At 52.5% G+C, this 12,253-nt stretch overlaps 3 protein-coding genes across 3 annotated transcripts; 2 read left to right on the plus strand and 1 right to left on the minus strand.

Annotated features, from left to right (window-relative positions):
• Positions 1 to 313: 313 nt before the first annotated feature.
• Positions 314 to 2,989, plus strand: V8C40DRAFT_269217 (heterokaryon incompatibility protein-domain-containing protein; the record flags this gene model as incomplete). Its single annotated transcript, XM_083220061.1, has 2 exons — positions 314 to 1,168; positions 1,274 to 2,989. 2 exons carry the CDS (start codon positions 314 to 316, stop codon positions 2,987 to 2,989), a joined length of 2,571 nt encoding a protein of 856 aa, XP_083069428.1.
• A 504-nt stretch (positions 2,990 to 3,493) lies between these two features.
• On the minus strand, positions 3,494 to 5,926 carry V8C40DRAFT_253682 (bZIP transcription factor). The gene is made up of 2 exons (XM_083217669.1): positions 4,742 to 5,926; positions 3,494 to 4,689 (listed from the first exon to the last, which is right to left on the minus strand). The coding sequence occupies exons 1-2, from the start codon at positions 5,622 to 5,624 to the stop codon at positions 3,884 to 3,886; spliced, it is 1,689 nt and encodes a 562-aa protein (XP_083069429.1). The 5' UTR covers positions 5,625 to 5,926; the 3' UTR covers positions 3,494 to 3,883.
• Positions 5,927 to 8,522: 2,596 nt separating this feature from the next.
• Positions 8,523 to 12,252, plus strand: V8C40DRAFT_253689 (DUF2293 domain-containing protein). The gene is made up of 5 exons (XM_083217670.1): positions 8,523 to 9,169; positions 9,232 to 9,351; positions 9,417 to 9,680; positions 9,761 to 11,511; positions 11,581 to 12,252. The coding sequence occupies exons 1-5, from the start codon at positions 8,963 to 8,965 to the stop codon at positions 11,735 to 11,737; spliced, it is 2,499 nt and encodes an 832-aa protein (XP_083069430.1). The 5' UTR covers positions 8,523 to 8,962; the 3' UTR covers positions 11,738 to 12,252.
• The last annotated feature ends 1 nt before the right edge of the window (position 12,253 follows it).

The raw sequence follows: 12,253 nt of genomic DNA on the forward strand, positions 1-12,253 counted from the left end.
ATTCGTCTTCTTCTCTTATTATTAAATTCACCTTTGGCTACGTGTGCCGTACATGACAGCATTTCAGGCATTCCTCCCCGTGTGTCCTCTATGATTTATCAGCTTGACGTGTCAACAAAAGTGTCAGAAGCAGAATTGAAGTATAAGCCAGACATCACAGGCAGGATCAGCGCGCTGGGATGAGATGAGTCAAGCGGCATGACATGCAGCAGTAGCTGCTGTTGGACAGAATTGCTCTCCACCTTGATACATAGCGCCACACTACTGATCCAACAACGGTCTCTTGTCGCATCATAGCTTAGGAATTCAAAATATGCGTCTTCATCGATATGCTGGGGGTCGTCGTCGGTTCGTCCCATTTGTATTGCATTCTTGGCACAGCATAAACCCAACTCTCAGACACATCCTGGGCCGTGATCGTCGTGAAATATTCAAAGCCCTGTCCAGCTTGCGTCTGCGCGCATCAGGCTTCCGCCTAGAGTCTCTCTTCTTGAGTCACGGAAAGAAGCCCGTCAAGCGTCGTGGCTTCAGACCGAAAGAGTCGTTCATGGATCAGCACCAGCCGCTGTCCCATCGCCCCAAACAGTCCTTGAGCATCCCAGAAGGGAAGCGATACGTGTATAAGCCCCTTGGAGAAAACAAGTGCGTCCGGTTCCTCACTCTTCAGCCAGGGTCAGGTTCTGACCCTTTAGTTGGGAGCCTCGAATTCGGGAGCCTCGATCCGGCGGACATTGCACAGCTTCCCCCTTATGAAGCCATCTCGTACGTCTGGGGTACTAGTGATCGCCTCTTCGAGCTCTTATGCGATGGCGCCGTCCTGCCTCTGACGCAGAGCATTCGCGATGCGTTGGTGAGGGTTCGATTGCCGGATCGGCCTCGCCGACTGTGGGCGGACCAGATCTGTATCAACCAAGATGACATAGCGGAGCGAAGCCAGCAGGTGAAGCTCATGAATGCAGTGTATAAGAATGCCAGCAAGGTACTTGTGTGGCTGGGGCGGGATGTAGACGGTGTTGCGGCGGATGCGGTGCGGATGGTGCATTATCTGGATGGAGTGTTTAAAGATGACAAGGCTCATGAGAAGTTCAAAGTTGATCACGAGGAGAATTTGGTGATGCAGAGCCCGGAGCGTTGGAAACCTCTGTCAAAGCTGACCAAGCTGCCCTGGGTAAGTATATGATCTCCCTGTTGCCTCAAGGCGTCTCGATTATTGACGAGATAACTCGCTTTTGATCACCTGGAGTGAGATCACCTTCTGACATTAAACCTCAAGTTCCACCGAATATGGATTGTTCAAGAGATCGGAACCACCGCACCCGCGACTCTATACTGGGGAGACACTGAGATGGACTGGGACATGCTCTCCTTTGTCGCCGGGATCCTCAACGAGAGATACCACCACCTACGCACGCGGTTCTTCATAGGCACTTCCAACATCCGCTACCTTCACAAACGCTTCGTCGAACCAGACGTGGAATACGACCAGTTCCACAACAGAGGCAACTTTGCGTACGAGCTTCACCGCGCAAGGCACCTCCTTGCACAAGATCCTCGAGACCACGTGTACGCCTTCCTGGGACACTTTTCCCTCGGTAAGGGCAGCGAAGAGCTCCAGAGTCTCGTGGTGGACTACTCCAAGAGCATTGAGGAAGTGTACTTTGACGTTGCGGTGAGAGGCCTTCGCGGAGCCAACGATCTCGTCATGTTGGCTGCGACGCATCACAGCCGGCCCAACGGAAAGAGACGAGCGCCGGGGAACGAGCAGGAAGTGGACTTGCCATCGTGGGTTCCTGACTGGAGGGACTTGCCGATGCATATCCTTGGGTCTCCTGCGGTGCCGCATCGGGCATCGAAGGATACTAGGCCGGATCTCACCATTGATGAAGATAAACGGATCCTGCATGCTCGTGGTGTTAGGGTCGATGTTGTGGAGAGGCATTCGTGGACGATTTACGGGACGGCGTTTCAGGTGAGGCAGGACGATCACGGGCCGAAGAAGAAGTGGTGGAAGCAGCCTCGTCCAAGGGAGAACAGTCAGGCCAATGACCATGGCTCTCGCTCTCCTCAGCCTCAGCCTCAATCTCGGGATCGAAGTAATGATACTCGCTCTCCCAGCACCAGCAGCAATAGCTCAAGGGGAGGCAGAGGCAGCAGTAACAACAGCAATTACTACCGAGGCCGCAACTCTCACCAACGACGAAACAGCCAAAGCGAACAATCCAGCTCCCGCACACACCCCATGGAAGTCCTCTGGAAGCAAATCTGCGGCTACCAAACCTTTACCCTCTCACGCATATACCCGCCCTTCCTCAAAGACCCGTCCTTATCTCCATCTCCGTCCCCATCTATCCCTACGACCTCGCACGATCACCACAAGTCCGCCTTCTTCGCCCTCATCCAGACCCTCACCAACGCTTGCACCGGCATGGACCGCTCGCGCCCATATTCATCCATCTCCCCGGACGAATGGCTCGCCAGTGGAGCAGCCTATCTCGTCCGCTACGCACTGCCCGCGTCTTCATCTTCCTCTTTATCACCCTCGCAGACGTTTCCTTCTTTCCCCTCTTCCCAACGCTCAGAAAGCAGCAACAACAGCAGCAGCAGCAACAAGAACGTCATGTCCAACTTCTTCGAGAGAGCAAACTCCCTCGCCTCCTCGTCCTCCCCACACACCCCCATCTCCCCCGCCATCCACGCCCTCTCCCTCACCGGCGACCCCTTCAAATGGAGCCACGAAGCCACCCTCATCACCCGCTACCGCCGCTTCGCCGTCACCCGCAACGGCTACTTCGTCCTCGGGCCTGACGCGCTGCAGGAGGGCGACGTCGTGGCCGTGCTGCGCGGCGGGAAGACGCCCTTTTTGCTGCGCGAGGTGACTGACGGTGACGGTGGATGGAGACTCGTCGGGGAGTGTTATGTGCATGGGTTGATGGATGGGGAGGGCTGGGATGTGGAGGGGGCAAAGGAGGAGGTGTTTTCGATACGATAGGGGGGAGGGGATGAACTTGACTGGTCGTTATGAAGGGGGGAATTTGTTAGGATGTGGCGAAGGGGGTTGAAAATTGTGATGGACGTGGGCTAGGAGTGTGCATGCCCTTGTATAAACACCATCAAACTAATACACTCGATAATTCCCGTCTCGGTGCTATATTCATCACGGAGAATGAACCTCTGCAGCCATATACATGGTATATCCTCTTTGCCAGGATGTTTAGTTATGAAGTGTAATGAGTTGTGACATGTTGTAAATGTAAATGACTATCCATCCTCAAATAAGACCACAGCTTTTACGCATCACTAGACAGATAGCAACTCCTCTGTACTCTTGCTCTCGTCAGGACTCTCAGTCTTCTCTGCGATTAAATTGCTATTCAGAATCATCGTAGGACATGACTTACTCTCACAGGTCATGTTAGCTCTACACATATTATACAATTACAAAACCTCTCACACACGCATAAAAGTCACATCTCAAGTGGGCAAGAATTCAAAGTACATCATGAAATATTTTTTTGGCATTTCATATCCACTCCGCCTCTGGCCGAGCGAAACTTTGCCTCTCGTCTATCTATACAAATCCAAACATGAAAAAGTAAGGCCGCCAACCCTTATCCGGCCAGCTCGTGAGTGAAGTCGAGGACAGATTATGTCGCCCCTAGCTAAAATGTGACAAAGGAAAATTGAAAAAAAGCGAGTAAAGCTACCGTCGATATTTGTGACCGTCCCATTGTGTGTCCCAATTGATTCCCAAAAAGATAAAAAACTCCGTCGCCGTCGCCGTTGCCTGGTCCAAGTTTGTGTACATATGAGCCCTGGAATAGGTGGATAGAAACAAGCCGCTAATTAAGAATGGTTCGTGCAAAAAGTATTTCTTTTTTAAACTTTAAAGGTCCATGGTCAAGATCTCTAGCCTTGAGACTAGAGATTCTATGCTGGCACTTATACTTTGTACTCGGGCCATGGCAAATGCGGCACTGACTTCCTCTTCGGTGGCATCGACAAGCTCGATTCTGGACAGCATCTTCTCGGGCTCAATGCCACCAAAGATGTCGACGTGTGTAAGGTTGTCAGTGTCAAGGGCTTGGGACTCAGGGCGGGACGATGTAGGCTCGGCGTGGAAGAGGGCGAATTCGGGGTCTGCCTCAAACTCCTCATCGACTGGTGCAGCCTCGGTCTGGACGACGGGAGCCTGCTCGATAGGTCGCTTGATGACAGGCACCTCAACCTTCTCGTCATCAGACTGGAAAGTCTGCTCGACGAAGCTGGAAGTCTTGCCAGAAAGGATGCTAGACTCGATAGGAGAAGGCACCTCAGAAGTCTCCACAACGAAAACCTGGGGCTGGAAGTTGAAGCCGTCGAGGTTAAACATGGAGTAGTCCATGCTCTGCTCAGGGATCATAGCCATGCCAATCTGCTGCTGAGAGGGTTGAGCGCCGTAGGGGTTGACGTCCTTGACGGATCGCTGCTCTGGCGACTGCTGAGGCTCAGGCTTAACCTGGGGCTGGGCAGCCACGGAGGGGTTTGAGCTGAGGTGGTCCAGGAAGTTGGAGAATGAGGGAGAAGAGAGGAGCATGCGAGTGAGAGCAGACAGGCGCTTGTTCTCCTCAACAAGAGCGCGGTTCTGAGCACGCAGATCATTGTTCTCGGTGACTTTACCGGAGACCTCAGACTCGAGCTGGGTGATGTACTCTGTGACTGGTTAGTGAAGATTCTTTGCGATGATATTCATGTAAATTCTTACCCTTTCTTCTTGATCGGAATGCGCGGGCGGAGACCTTGTTGCGCAGCTGTCTCCGCTCTTTGCTGCTGAGCTTCTTGCCCTCCTCACTGGCCAAAAGGCGTTCGTCCTCATCCATTTCCTCCTCATCCTTCTTAGACCTGCTCAGGTTGGTAGTAGGAGTCGGGCTGTCGGATGGCGGAGGAGCAGGCTTAGCCCGCATCGAGTTGAGAAGCTGAGTGATCTTCTGCTCGACAATGGGGTCGTTGTGAGGCGACAGCTTGCCACGAGGCTTTGACTGAGCGGGCTGGCGCTGAGCCTGTTGCTGCTGCATAATGTGCTGCTGCTGCCTCTGTTGGGCATGAGCCTTGGCCATGGCAGCCTGAGAGTGCGCACCAGGCCACAGACGGCCGACGCTGCCTGAGTGGTTTGTAGGGACTGGCGAAACGATGTTCTCCTGCTCGATGCTGCTGGGGTTGATGGTCGAGAAGAGCTGGGAATCGGCGGGCGACTCAAAATCCATGGCCTCGGTCGGTCCAATGGTGGTCTGCGAGGGCGAGGTGTTGAAGTCGAACACTTCGTTCTCGGGAGTGAAGCTGGTCAGGAAGTCGAGGCTTCCGAAATCCTGATAGCCCGCGTTGCTCGACTCGTTGACGGCCATTGTGTTGGCGATGGCTCCGGGAACGAAGCCAGTCTGTTGGCGGTACATGTCATAGTTGTGACTCGGGCCGCTCAGGCTAGGCGTCGTCATCATGCTGGGAGTCGTCACGGCGGCGCTGACGGGGCTGGCGAAGATTGGCTTTGATGAAGACGAAGGAGACATGGACGGCGAGCCATAGCTGGGGATGGCATCGTACTCTGATAGATCGAGCAGCGCGTCCAAGTCGACGTTATTGTTGTCCGTCATGATGGGCGGATCTGCCGGCGAAAGGCGAGGTCGTGGATTGATTCGAGTCGGTCTGATGCGTCACGATAATCCAGATGCAATGAACGGCTTTGTGTTTGATGGTTCACAAAGTCGCAGAATAATAAAAACCTTAGAATTAAGGATGTATTGATGAATACAGGTTTGAGTGCAGGATAAAGGTGACGACGACCGGTTTTGGGGGAGCGGCGATATTATGGTTGACGGACTGTTAGCGGCTGGGCCTGAAGCCAAACGGGGGGCCGTGGCCACTACTGGCACTACAGGACCGCTAAACACCTGAGCAGGCACCTGGATTACTGGGAAAAGGTGCGCTCTAGGGGCTGCGCGGAGGCCCCTTGGCGTCTGGCAGAGGTGTAGGACCTTGCAGGGGTGCGGCGGGGGTGCACGCACAAACGGGGCAGTGGACGCGTAAGCCTTTTTTCCCTGGGCATTTAATGCAGTGAGCGTCCACTAAGGCGCAACCACTAGGCGCAGCCTTTGGCCTCTTTGGCTCAAGTGCGGGATGGATCTTTTGCAGCCTCTGCGTTTTGCTTGTCCATTGCCTGAGGGATGACGACGCCTGCCTGGCCGAGTGTCCACTCACAGCCGCTCTGCTGGCTTCTGCTCGCTCTCGTTAAATCCTGAAGCAAGCTCCGGCCGGGTGCGCCAACCGAAAGGCCAGCACACAGGCTCGGAGATTCGCAGGGCTGACGACCAAACCGACGACGCAGGCCGCGAGTCCAGTCAGTTCCCAGCGACTATCTACTGGACGAGTACAGCACAACATCGACGAGATGGGGCATGGTGATGCTACTGTACTATCGAGAGGTATACCACAAGATAAGCCCAAGGGAATTGATGCCACCGCGGACGTAGCCAATCTACAGCTGGTGCTGATTGCTGCCGGATAGCTTCTACTACGGCCAACTATTGATTGCTCCGGCTCCGGCTCCGTTGGCTCAAAACAACAAAAAGGCACTTGAGCCCGTTCGCTCGCCTTCGCTTTGGACTGGGCGTCGATAGTTTGGCTTTTAGGACCTGATCATCAGCAAACAAGATTCGTTCCGCTCCTTCGGGTTGCTCAACAGCCCGACGGTTCGTAATCATTCCTCTAGAGGCGCTACTTGACCGGTACTCCCATTTGCCTCAAGATGCCCACGTAACTCTCCACTAGTTCATGTACCGTCTAAGTCCCTCCAACTGCTCGCGAGACCGTCTCCCCACAAGTGGTGGCTGTGCACACCATTCCATCTTCTCCAAAGCATCAGAGCTTCAATCCTGATGGATGGATGGACTCCTCGGTCTCCGAGCTGCTGAGTCACCATATTTTCTCATCACGTGACGATGCTCTCGCTCTCGCTTGCAAGCAGCAGATGGAGATTGGCGGTGGCAGTGTTTCACAAGAGAATCTCGTTGGCTCAATCAAGCCCTTGCCAGGCGTATCGCTGTTTGTCTTGATTGGCTCACAACAAGCGTATTTCATCCTTGCGGACCCGAACTCCTGTCGAGCATTTCCCGTTGGTTTGTTGACAGCGAGCCAAAGTCAAGGTGGCCATTGTATTGCCGTGGTAGCGTTTTTCAATGTGAAACATTGATCTACCCAACACGCTGTGCTTTACTTTGTCGTGAGATTGCTGAATCCATTTCTCCAGTTCCAAGTTCGCTAATTCGATGGCAACATCTCGTCACTCTCAAAACGGCATGTATGAGTACCAAGTACATACTCCCATCTACCGCCAAGGCCTGGTCCGAGTCAATGCAATTTCTCCCACCGCTCAGCTTCAGGATTGCTGTGGCTTAGGTCCTTGCCAACGTAACAGCAGCATCTAAGCCGAACCAAGCACCATCACTACTCCGTACTCGTACTGGTAGTAGTTCTCCTGCCCACCGTCTGAATCCTCCTTTTCTTGGCCTTTGTGATTACTTTGCCGCCTTGCCGGTGCGCAGGACCATATCACCGGGCAGCGGCTGAGTCGGCAGTGAAGCTGCTCCTGAAATCCTCACTGGGCGGAGTAACCTCGTATGAAAGCGACAAGTTTTCGAGAAGCATTGGTCGAATCTGAGGAAATGCCTGGCCACTTGCCTTTCTCGCCTTGTTTCAATCACAATGCCCGCCAGCCCTGCTGAAACTGTCTAAAGCTCCCAAGGCTATGCAACACAACACGTGTGATGTTTCTATTTTTGACTATGCGACATGTACCTTTTTTGCGATTCAGTTCATCTTTCTGGAATATTGAATGGTTCCACCAGCAGTCCAGGAGTGGTGTTGATCTCAACTGACAGCAAGGCGTCCATTTCTGGTCGAGTCTTGATACCCACTTGCCACCCAGCACTGCTTGGACGCCTCGCCAAGAGCATCTTGACGTTTCGTAGCGTTCATCTTTCGACAGTAAGTTCAGTATTCATCCAATTCATCTAAATTATCCAATCATTATTTGACTGGCTGTTTCGTGGCTGTGCCAAACCCGAATGGCGCGCGGATCATCGGTCAATCTCTAGTCTCTGACATAATTCCACATGTCCGCCGTTGTCAAGATGTGGGTGCTTGAATCGCTATCCTAATTAGGAAATAGATAGACGGAAACCGGACATGGAATGCATCACGGCGGTTTATTGTATCTCCGCCATCCGTCTCTTGTCTCCGGGTGGATGTGGTGTATTCCGTATAATCGTATTGATGTAACTGATTGCCAAGCAATGAAGCAATAAAATCACCAGTCTTGGCCCTTGGCTCTGCTTCTTGCTCCTTGCTTTCTGCTTTCCTGACAGGACATGACATGTGCACATCACATGCGAACTCCTATCGGAAAGGGAACAATATTCTCCCAGCTCCCACGTGATTATGTAATAAAAAGCATCAAGCTGCCCAACATCATGAGAGAATCTCGCGTCAAAACTGCCAGATGGTCACGCATCTCGCTTCAGCACCTGATCAGTCGAAGCTCAACCAGCTTCAGGCAGAGCCTCTGAAAGCGGCTGTTTCTGTATTGCCACGGCCCACCTCGCCGTCCGCTGGTATCGGGAGCTGTCGGCCTGCAACTCGAAGCGACGATAACGGGCGTCAAGGCTCCCTTTGTGCAGTCGCTCCGGACCCACGCAACTGTTTTACCGTTTTGATTTGTTTGCTGCTCGTGCTGCGTTCCTCTGAGCCAGGCGACCCCTCTTGGTGCTGTAACTGCCCAGCTGAGCGAGGGTTGATGCAAGATCTCAGCAGCTCATTGATGCAACCTTGGGCGCGTGCTAAGCCGGTGAACTGTGCCTCTTTGCTATGCTAACACTGCTACTCTTCCTGGAAGACATCGCGTTATGATATTGTATGATAGCCACTGAAACTCAACATGGGAAGAGCACGACGAGGCTTGGTCCCAGGAGCCGCAGCTGGGCCCAAAGAGCGGCACAAGAGAACTCAAAGATCGCAGTATCGAAATCCCTATTCGCCTCGACATGAGAATTTTGTGGCAAAACCGTCGCTGCCAAAGTCAAAGCATCACTCATACTTCGAGCTGGTTCAGAATAAAGAAAAGAAGAAGAAGCTCGAGTATCAGGTACAAAGCATAAGCGCTCCCCGTATGCCTGTCGTGAGGTGGAAATATACTCACAATCTCAGATCACGACGGAAAAGACCCCGCCACCAGGGTTCGAGTTTGTCCCCATCGGCAACCCCCAGCTTACCGCAGCCTGCAAAGAAATATCCCGCGAAAAAGATGCCATGATATTTATTGTTTCCGTGTGTTTACTCCCATCGTACGCATGATGCAACGTTATTCTCTAATCTAATCTTTGGCTTCTCAGAATGCAAAAGGTCTTGATGAAAGCAGCCTTGCCAACCAAGTGCATCGAATTGGCCATCATATTAGGCAAGTCATTGTTGAGGAAGCCAAGGCAAGCATCGATGACATGCCTCACCTTGCCGGTGCAGTAACAGGCGCAGGCCCTGAGCCTATTCCTGAATCCCAGAGCGCCTATCATGCTCAAGTTGATGCCGCCATTAGGGACCTGTTTCCACGGATTCCCAATACTGACCGTCAGATGATTATCGAGCACTCCTTCACTCGGGTTTGTATTTTCTCCTTTCTCTCCCCATCTTTCCCCGTAACACAAAAAGACCAAATGGCGAACAATAATATCTTCCTTAGGGATCAACTAATCGATCTGAGCATCCTGTCGGCTTCTCAGAAGACATTCCACTTTCTCGCAGAGTCCAGCTGGCAGTCCTTGCCCACATAAGGCACACTCATACGCGGTATGATGCACTGTTGAGGGAAACAACTTGGCAGAACGCTCGACGAACTGTAGAATCTCTGTGTCTCGACATCCTCGTTAAGTGGCGGGGAGATGAAGAAACTGGTCGCGACCAACTGGACGAGATCTTGCGTGAGGTCGTTGTCATCTCTGATTCAGAGGATGACGACGAGGATGATGATGACGATGAAGACGACGATGACTCGACCGATTATACGTCGGACGAGGATGCTGATCAAGCCAGGCTCACACCCATGCCTGTGTACCGGTCAGCACAACCTGTCCGTCATATGTATCAGCCAGATCGCTCCCCTCCTAGGTCCTCTGTTCGAGAAGCGATCCAAGTGTTTTCTCCTCCTGCTCCAAACGTGGTAGCGTTGGGATACACTGATCGTGGCCGCAGAGTTGACAGGAGAGCTCAGCGTGGATTCAGAAGATACCGCGCCTGGGAAGAAGCCATCAGACGTAATCGAGTGGAAACACCAGTGGCTGGGCCGCCCTCTCTGGATACTGCCATCAGCCATGCCGCCTCATATCAGCCTTCTAGGTCTATTGCGCCTTCTTATGACGTCCATATCCGGCCATATGACGACCTAAGTCCAGTGGTTTATCCCCCTGGAACTTCCCCAGGTTTGAATAGCCGCGGAATACAACGGCCCATGTATGAGGTATCATCTTCTTTGACTTCATCACCCTACCGTGGTCCGCCCATAGATGCTCGGCCCTCTCATGAAAAGGTAATGTCCGTTGTGCCGTTCTCAACTAGCACGTCATCTCGCGAGCTGGCTTCTTCGGCTTCCAGTCATTTCCCAGACATGTTGGTGCGCTCTATTGAGCCGGCATCCCCAGCCGCGCAGTCCACATACATACGCACCCTACCCCCCAGGAGCCAGGTCTCGGTAAGTTCTTATGCAACACCGGTCACACCACTGGCCGGTTTCCAGCATCCCCCTAGGCTTGTTTCAAATCCAGGAGAAGGAATCCAATCTTGGGACCGCCCCCCAGCGACGCAGGTAACCTATGATGGACCGCAAAATGCCATGGATTTCAATGCCATTTCCAGTAGAGAAAACAATCATTCGCATGACTTCCGTGGCCAGACATATCCGCATCCCACTGCATATGGAGCACAGCCAGCATCTTCTTTTCCTCATCCGGCATCAGGCAACCCAGTGTCAGCTCCTTCTTCCAGGCTTCCGGAGATGAGGAGAATCGTTCTAAACGCAACCCGCCCTGGAGAGCGTTCAAATCCTATCCTTATGGAGGATCGAGGCGGATACTATGAAAGGGTCAATCCTCGACCTGAAGGCAGCGCGCGAATTCAACTACGACCTACCCGCCCTGCTCAACCACCGGCAGAGGTTGAGGTCCAAGCCACTGTCAGACCTCACACGATTTTTCAATGGGAAGAAGATTCGAGGCATAGGGCTGAGCGCCGAGGTGTTGCAGAAATCGAAGTCAATCCTCTATACGATTCTCGCTCTCGTGCACCTCCTGCACCCCATACTCACCCCTACCCTCCTCGCGACTACTATGGTGCACCAAGGCTTGAACCACTGACCAAAGAGCCGGACTACAGAGTACAAACCCGGCAAGTGCCTAGTGGAGAGTATGCTGCACCACCTCCTGAGGGCTATTGGGTCATGTAAGTTATAGACACTCTTGATTAGCATACGCCTTGAATTTGCTTTGATTTGATACTTATGGGTTGCAGACGACAATATGGTGACAGACAGGTCCCACGACCTCATCCCGAACCCATTTATCATCCCCTCCCCCCGCGACCCTCTGGGGTAGATGAACGGTATGATACTAGACGAGAGCATCCGAGCCTAGGTCAGCCAGCATCAAACGTAATTGTTATCGACTGATGTGACATTTCTGGCCCTTGGGCTTCAATGTCAGCTCGCCCCTTGTTCCTTTGTTTTTTCTACATCGAGTTTCAAGCCCAGGCATTGCGCAGCATCCAATGACGATGATTATGATGAGCACATCGAGAGTTAGAAGCATATATGGTTTTGTTTGTCTGTTTGTTTGTTTTTTTGTCTTTCAAAAATGGCATGGCATGGCAAAAAAGCATGGAGTGGAGGAATTTTGCTTGGTTGGACTCATGTTTATATACCCCCCAACGCTCTCCTTTTGCCGGACACGGCCACGTGGAAGCACTACTATTAGATACCCATTGGAGGGAGGCATTGGCGGCTGTTTGTTTGTTTCGTTTTGTCGAGCATGGTTTGGAAAAGAGCATCAATGATGGAAAGACTTGTGCGAGTACATGATGCGTCTGTGTTAGAAAGGGGTGTGAAATTGAAGGCGAGTCGAGTGCCGAGTTCATTGTGCTTGAAAATTGAACATGTCGATTGTGATTGTGCCTCTTTTGTCACAGC

The sequence above is a fragment of the Trichoderma camerunense genome (genome assembly GCF_050948025.1).
Source record: "Trichoderma camerunense strain CBS 138272 chromosome Unknown V8C40scaffold_18, whole genome shotgun sequence".
In the NCBI taxonomy this organism is placed as follows: Eukaryota; Fungi; Ascomycota; class Sordariomycetes; order Hypocreales; family Hypocreaceae; genus Trichoderma; species Trichoderma camerunense.